The following is a 6,860-nucleotide window of genomic DNA, read 5'->3' as shown; positions in this document are numbered from 1 at the left end:
AATTTTCAGAGACGTGTGACTAAAGCTTTATGCAGTTATTGCTTCTGAAATTTTTATTTCCGTTTAGTAAATTTCAGAAACGGTAACTGCATAAAGCTTTAGTCACACGTATCTGAAAATTCCGACAAAAATTTCTAACAGTGCAGTAATAACTCTTTTCCTAGTTACATTACAAGAATGAACACCAAAAAATTTTATATTTAAATAAATTCTACATCTAAAAATATAGGTTTTTTAAATGTAAATATTATAATTTAACTGTTACAAGACTTTAAATTTTAAATGTTACTTTTGTCCTCGGTCTTCCCTACGGATGATATGCGTATAGAGGCGTTTATAATTATTTAGCGAAAATGATATTTCGAAAAATAACTTTATCACACATAATTGAATTCGTTTTAAAATTGGTAAAAATTTAATTTTAATAAAAAAAATTCAATTTTTGCTGGTAGGGGTAAACAAAAAAATTATCAATAAATAATTATTTTAAATTTTAATTATGAACTGCTCTTAAAGCCATTCAATTTTGGCTCAAACATTTTTTTCCATCTTTCGTAGTTTCGATGATATTCGCATTTGAAATAAAAAAAACCGATTTTTTTTCCAAGGATTGTTTCACCTTCTAGAAAGTGCGTAAGAGAACAAATATGCGGTAGCTTAATTCTTAGTTTTGTCTAGAGAATAACATATTAAATGCTCATCAAAATCGGAGGGGGACACTTGGGTCTCTTTCCTTGTAAGTAAAGTTCGAAACGTCTCAAGATCAAGAATTTTAAGAATGTAACTAATTCATTGAATAAATGATATTTTAAATTGCGACCTAAAAACTTGCTCGTTTAATTGACCTGATTCTTATTCTAATTATTTGCTAAAAAATACAAGCTGCTCTTTTTTTATTATTATTAAAATAATATAATTTGACACATGGAAGATGAAAATGACGGAATGTTATTTAACACATAAGGAAATTACAATTGCTACTTTTATATTTAATATGTGTATATGTGACGAGTACTTTCCTTCAATAATATTGCGTAATAGCAAGGACAGCGATTCTGCGTCAAATATTTACATATAGCTCTAATATATTTATATAAAATCATACATAAATCTTCAATAGTAAAGTATATACTTAACAGTCATAAAATAAATTACATTTTATAAGCAGTCTCGCACGTGATTGCTTATTCATTGATATGCATATTCATTTATTAAACATTCGTTACATTTATTAAACATTCATTATTAAACATTTATTAAACTCTTATTTAAGCGATTCCTTCCACGTTCTACCGACGAACTTGTACCAATAAGACATATATAATGACGAACGCTCCGAGGAGGTGCAAAGTACGTCTGAGTATTGCGATCAACGTATTGAAAAGCTCGTGGATAACACATTATCTTTTCTGTAGAAAAAATAGTTAGTCTCATCGTACCGAAGAAAATAGTTCAATCTGAAATTTTATAATTGCTGCTTCATCTGACAGGTAATAAGTAAAATGCGAAAAAAACATAAATATGAAGTGTGAAGGAAAATTTTAGCAAAAATAATAGTTTCTTGCAGAATAAAGAACAAGAGTTCGTTTTTATTGTATTTGTTTTTCTCTCATTATAATTTATCTATATCAAATTCGGATATGTTTGTCTGCAATTCTGAATATCAATATAAAGTGAAATATAAAATTTGAGTAAAAGATTCTTATGAATTATTGAGAGAATTTCGAATCAGTGATTGTCTGTAATTTTTTATTTCTTCATTATTTGTAATAATTTTTCATTTATAATTATATATAATATATATATATATATTATATAATATATTTTTAATTATTGTCTATTTTAATATTCAAAATAGACAAAGGTTTTTACGTGAATCAAAAAATTTATGTTATTTCAAAATGTAATATGCGTGTCGGATGACATTACATGCAGAAAAAATTCTTTAGAGCAATAATTTAGAATAATAAATTCATTACACAAATGTAATGAAAGAAATTAAATTTTAATAAAGTAGTAATTTGCTATCTTGCTATATCTCGTTATCTTGTACATTTTTGTTATACACTAATTTATAAAATAATTATTTATGTTGCTGAAAACTGAGTATATTAGCATTTTTTCAATGCCTGTTGCATAAATAAAAAACAAAGTAAATATCTGTAAATATTTACAGAAATATAGAGAAACGCGGTGATTTATTCACACAATCGCGATTTGTTTTTAAGTGTACAGACAAACGTTATTTAAATAGCAGTTTCGCTATTGTAATCACATATGTTGCATAAAAAAACTAATTGCATAAATATGAGTATGTCGAAGTATTCATGGATAATAAATTGTGTAAATTCTTACCAAGAATAGACATAGTGGAAACACAAAATCAATTTTTTCAAGGAAAATAAAAGATAGATTTAGTTGATATATTGTCAATTCGCGAGATTCTCGATCAACTTAATCAACATACACAATTTTTCCTTTCTAAAATGTAAAATCGATCTATTGAAGCTTGAAGTCTCTTTTCCGCGATTTCTGATTGGTTCTGTCATTAAGCTTACTTCGCGAGCAGCTGTCATTGCATATTTTAACAATTATGTATATTGAGGTTGACAGAGTGTATAGCAAGTATAGTAAAATGTGAAAATTGTTAAATAGCGCGCGTGAAGCACGCGTCTGTAATGCTATAGTCTTTTTAAAAAATCGAAGAAGAAGAGATATGACTTCCAGTTGTATAAACATTTATTTATAGGCAAAATAAACGAGTTAAATGGAAAATATCAGATTTATACCCGGAGAAAATTTTATTTTAAAATTTACCTTAAAAACCATGTTAATCATAAGACAATGTAGTATTTCGACGAATTATATGTAATTTTTATTATTTTTTTAAATATATACTATAACAAATTTATTGTAATGTACAGAAAAATTTATTGTAATGCACAGTAAAATTTGCCGAAATACTATATTATCCCACAATTAATATAATTTTCAGGATAAATTAAAAAAAAAATTCTCTCCGTGTATGATAATTTGCATTTAGCAGGAAGATTTGGCGAGAAATATGAAAATTTTGGGCGTGAAATTTGTACCGTTAAATGAAACTTTGGAAGAAAGACTACAAACGTTGGCTGCCGCATTCTGGACATTTACTTTCGCTTTCGGTGATTTTTGTGGACTCTTACTCACGGCGTATCTTCTACTTTACACAAAAACAATACGTTATTTGTTGCTACTGTATTTTCTCTGGATGTATTATGATTGGGACACTTGCAATCGTGGCGGTAGAAGGTAACGATTCTATTAATCTTTATTAAGATAGCCGACATTGTATAAGATAAATAAAATCCTTGACAATCGCTTAAGGTAATGCTAGTGTAATAGTTGAACTTCAAAATATTGCTGTTTTACAGATGACTTGTGCATATATGTTTGCGACATTGATGTAGTAGTGCATTGATGCTTACGTCTGATGTATTGAAATATACTACTACACCGAGGTCGCACGCATACATGCAATGATATTTTCCATCTGTTCTCTTGTACAAAAACACCTAGATTCATCAATAATTCATAATATTACTTTTTTATGTAATAAATACTCGATAAATACTTGTAGTATATATACGTACAAAATTTAAAACTTTTATGCACAGTACATGTTGTCATAAGTCGTCTGCAGAACACAATAATTTTCTAATTTTTTTTTCCGTTTTTTGTATCCAAATGTAGTCACTCCGTTATTGTCAATATTTTAATTCTGGAAAAGAATTTATAATTCCGTGAAATTAATAAAAAGATCGGATGATCCGAAAATAACCATGTTCAATCAATAAAAAAAGACCTGTGTTTAGCATTGCCAGTATTACAATAAAAGAGTAAAAAATCCGTGATAATAGTCATTAAATTATATGTACAAGAATAATTTTGGTCGCAATAAAAATTTGTTAAGAGATGATAATCATTATTGTTTAAGAATTCATTAATATTTAAAGAATAACTATTATACTCTACATTTCAGTGAATTGTGGACAAGATTAACAAAAAACAACATATCATTGCGCCTTTTTTGCAATTATTTTCCAATCAAATTAGTGAAAACGGTTGATCTAGATCCCAAAAAGTCTTACCTCTTCATTTGTGTGCCTCATGGAATTTTACCAATGGGAGCAATGGGATTGATATCAGATGTATTGGATTGTAAGAAGCTATTTCCTGGTCTAGACATGCGTGGAATCACTATGGATCAACACTTTAAAATACCAATATTCAGAGAATATTTTTATTCATTGGGTAAAAACTCTTAATTCTTTTCGCCAATCATGAAGTTACATTTATTTGCAATAATATTACAATAATAATAACACATAATATACGTTGTATATTTCTTATATGAAAAGAAGATTGCTTTATAAGTTTATATATTGTATAAGCTTTTTTCGTTAAGTAAGAACCGTAAATAAAATATATTATTGTAACTAAAATTTACACGTTGATGTACCGAAAGAGATATTTTACATATAAATGAAGCGACAATTTAATATTTATCATATTATGTACTTTGCGAGATAAGACTATAACAATGATGATCTTCAAACACATACAGGTTTATGTGCTTCTAATGTGGAAAGTCTCAGGTATTTACTATCAACATCACCGAAAAGTCCATATACCGGAAGAGCTACGATTCTCGCTGTCGGTGGTGCTGCCGAAGCGTTGGAATCTATACCGGGCACTTATCGTGTACTTGTGAAAAAAAGAAAAGGTTTCGTAAAATTAGCATTACAGCATGGGTAAGCGGTTATATATTTTTTTTTATTTGCACATATAATTTTTAGTATGCAGCATAAACTGCAGTTTTACGATGTGTTTAACATTTAGCAAATTACAGCTCGTGAAAAAATAATTTGGCAATACGTTCACATAACAGTTTTTTATAAGTGTAAATTAAACGCCGTGAAAAAGAGTAATAAACACAATGATCGCGATTCAAATTTAATACAATTCTGTGATTTAGCACATCATTGGTTCCTGTTGTCGCGTTTGGTCAAACGGATTTGTACGATCAAATATATGGTCCAGAAGGATCGACTTTTCGACGCATACAGAACTATATTCGAAGGTTTATTGGATTGGCACCCGTCATTTTTAATGGCAGAGGATTATTTCAGTATTCATTCGGCATTATTCCGAAGCGAAAACCTATTACCACAGTTGGTAAGAAATTCTCTTTTTGTACTCGTAAATTGTTATATATTTATCAATATTTAATATAATTACATATTTCTCTTCATTTTATGTTCTCTTCATTTTAGTTGGCAGTCCTATCGAACTACCAAAAATAGAGAAACCCACGTCCGAGGAAATTAACAAATATCTTGAAAAATTCATAAAACATTTGATTGAACTTTTTGAAACGCAAAAGTACAATTATATTAAAAATGCAGAGAAAGTTACTCTCGATCTCTTATAAAATGTATATTCGATATGTATGGTATATTCTATAAGGAACATTTATTTCTATTTTAAAATTCTTGTTCTAAAGATTGCTGTTTAGAAATATAGAGATAGCTTAAAAAGATAGCTTTAAAAGATCTTGAAAAAAATATAATTATATATTTTAATTACGTATATTATTATGCAATCCATTTAATCTCTTTTACTTATAAAGCCTAAATATGCAAATGAGAAACACAAAGTCAAAATTTATAAGCAAGTACGCATAAGAGAATATATGAAATTTAATCTCGCAATATATTCACTGCGTTTTACTGTTTTATAACATACCAAGCATTTATCATTTTTATATTCTTACTATATTGAAATTAATGACATTCTTGTCACTAAAATAATATTTTTTTGAAAATATATATTTATATTTATTAGATATTTATTAGATATTTTTTGAAAATATAATCACATTTTGGCATTTTTAAATATTTAAAAATTAATTTATTGTACAACCTCAAAAATTTAAGTATAGAAAAGAGTATTAGATGAAAGGGATAAATATAAAGTCTAATTAAAAAGGTTATTTAAATTTAAATATCTTAATTAAATTTAATATTTAATTAGAATATTAGTTTAGATGATTTAGTTGTTAGAAAAGGATTTAATAGGTATTCTTTTATATTTAAATTGGTAAAGTAATTTTATATAATCTGAATTAGTTAAATCCGCAAACTGTAAACACGCTAGCTATTATTATAAAAAATAATTATTATATTTTATAAATTAATTGATTTTTTAAAGTGTCGCTACTATATGTATAAAATAAATTACATTACTATTACATTATAACTGAAATTTAAATGATTAAATACGAAAAAAAAGGATCTTAAAAATTAATTACTAATTTTATATTGTACTTATCATTTAATAATTTATTAATAACATTTGATAAGTATGATTGTATTGATGTAATATTTTTAAAAATTATAATGTTAATAAAATAGGACATTTTAAATCAAATTCAAACATAAACTAAACATTTCAAATATGGGAACATGTTTTAAATATGACAGTTATTTATATCCGTACATCGTAAAATTGAAAATTTTATTTAAGAAAACATTTGTCAAAAAAATAATAACTTCAAAACTATTGTATTGTGCAAGAAATATTTTTCAACAAAATACAATAACACTAATTTACATAAATTTATATAACAATTAAATATTGGTTTAATATGGCACATTTTCCGAAGGACCGTGATTCAATTGTTAAATAATTAAAAACTCTGCGAGATTCGCGCTGATTGTAAGATAGCGAATTGTGAGATTCGAACGAGCCCAAACGTCAGAACTCGGAACTTGAACGTTGGAACTTCGTTCACGGACGACCGCACACGCGGTGAATGT

The 6,860-nt window shown here is 26.9% G+C and overlaps 1 protein-coding gene across 2 annotated transcripts; it reads left to right on the top strand.

Annotated features, from left to right (window-relative positions):
- Window positions 1-1,305: 1,305 nt before the first annotated feature.
- On the top strand, window positions 1,306-5,735 carry LOC105459080 (2-acylglycerol O-acyltransferase 2-A-like). 2 transcript variants are annotated; one of them, XM_011704772.1, is made up of 6 exons: window positions 1,306-1,490; window positions 3,047-3,291; window positions 4,022-4,293; window positions 4,607-4,793; window positions 5,018-5,217; window positions 5,316-5,735. In XM_011704772.1, the coding sequence occupies exons 2-6, from the start codon at window positions 3,065-3,067 to the stop codon at window positions 5,471-5,473; spliced, it is 1,044 nt and encodes a 347-aa protein (XP_011703074.1). In that variant the 5' UTR covers window positions 1,306-1,490; window positions 3,047-3,064; the 3' UTR covers window positions 5,474-5,735. The 2 variants fall into 2 exon arrangements, with proteins under 2 accessions (XP_011703074.1, XP_011703075.1); XM_011704773.1 differs by lacking the exon at window positions 1,306-1,490 and adding an exon at window positions 2,754-2,762.
- The last annotated feature ends 1,125 nt before the right edge of the window (window positions 5,736-6,860 follow it).

Source organism: Wasmannia auropunctata, unplaced genomic scaffold, assembly GCF_000956235.1.
Source record: "Wasmannia auropunctata unplaced genomic scaffold, wasmannia.A_1.0 LD334210.1, whole genome shotgun sequence".
NCBI classification, from domain to species: Eukaryota; Metazoa; Arthropoda; class Insecta; order Hymenoptera; family Formicidae; genus Wasmannia; species Wasmannia auropunctata.
The sequence above is the reverse complement of the archived record's forward strand: the minus strand, read 5'-3'. Positions and strand labels throughout refer to the sequence as shown.

Bases quoted from the DNA above. Each gene is read 5' to 3' on its own strand.
- LOC105459080 (XM_011704772.1), top strand. From the start codon at position 3,065: ATGAAAATTTTGGGCGTGAAATTTGTACCGTTAAATGAAACTTTGGAA. The intron at 4,294-4,606 runs GTAAAAACTCTT...AAACACATACAG, and splicing joins AGAATATTTTTATTCATTGG to GTTTATGTGCTTCTAATGTG. The intron at 5,218-5,315 runs GTAAGAAATTCT...TCTTCATTTTAG, and splicing joins AAAACCTATTACCACAGTTG to TTGGCAGTCCTATCGAACTA.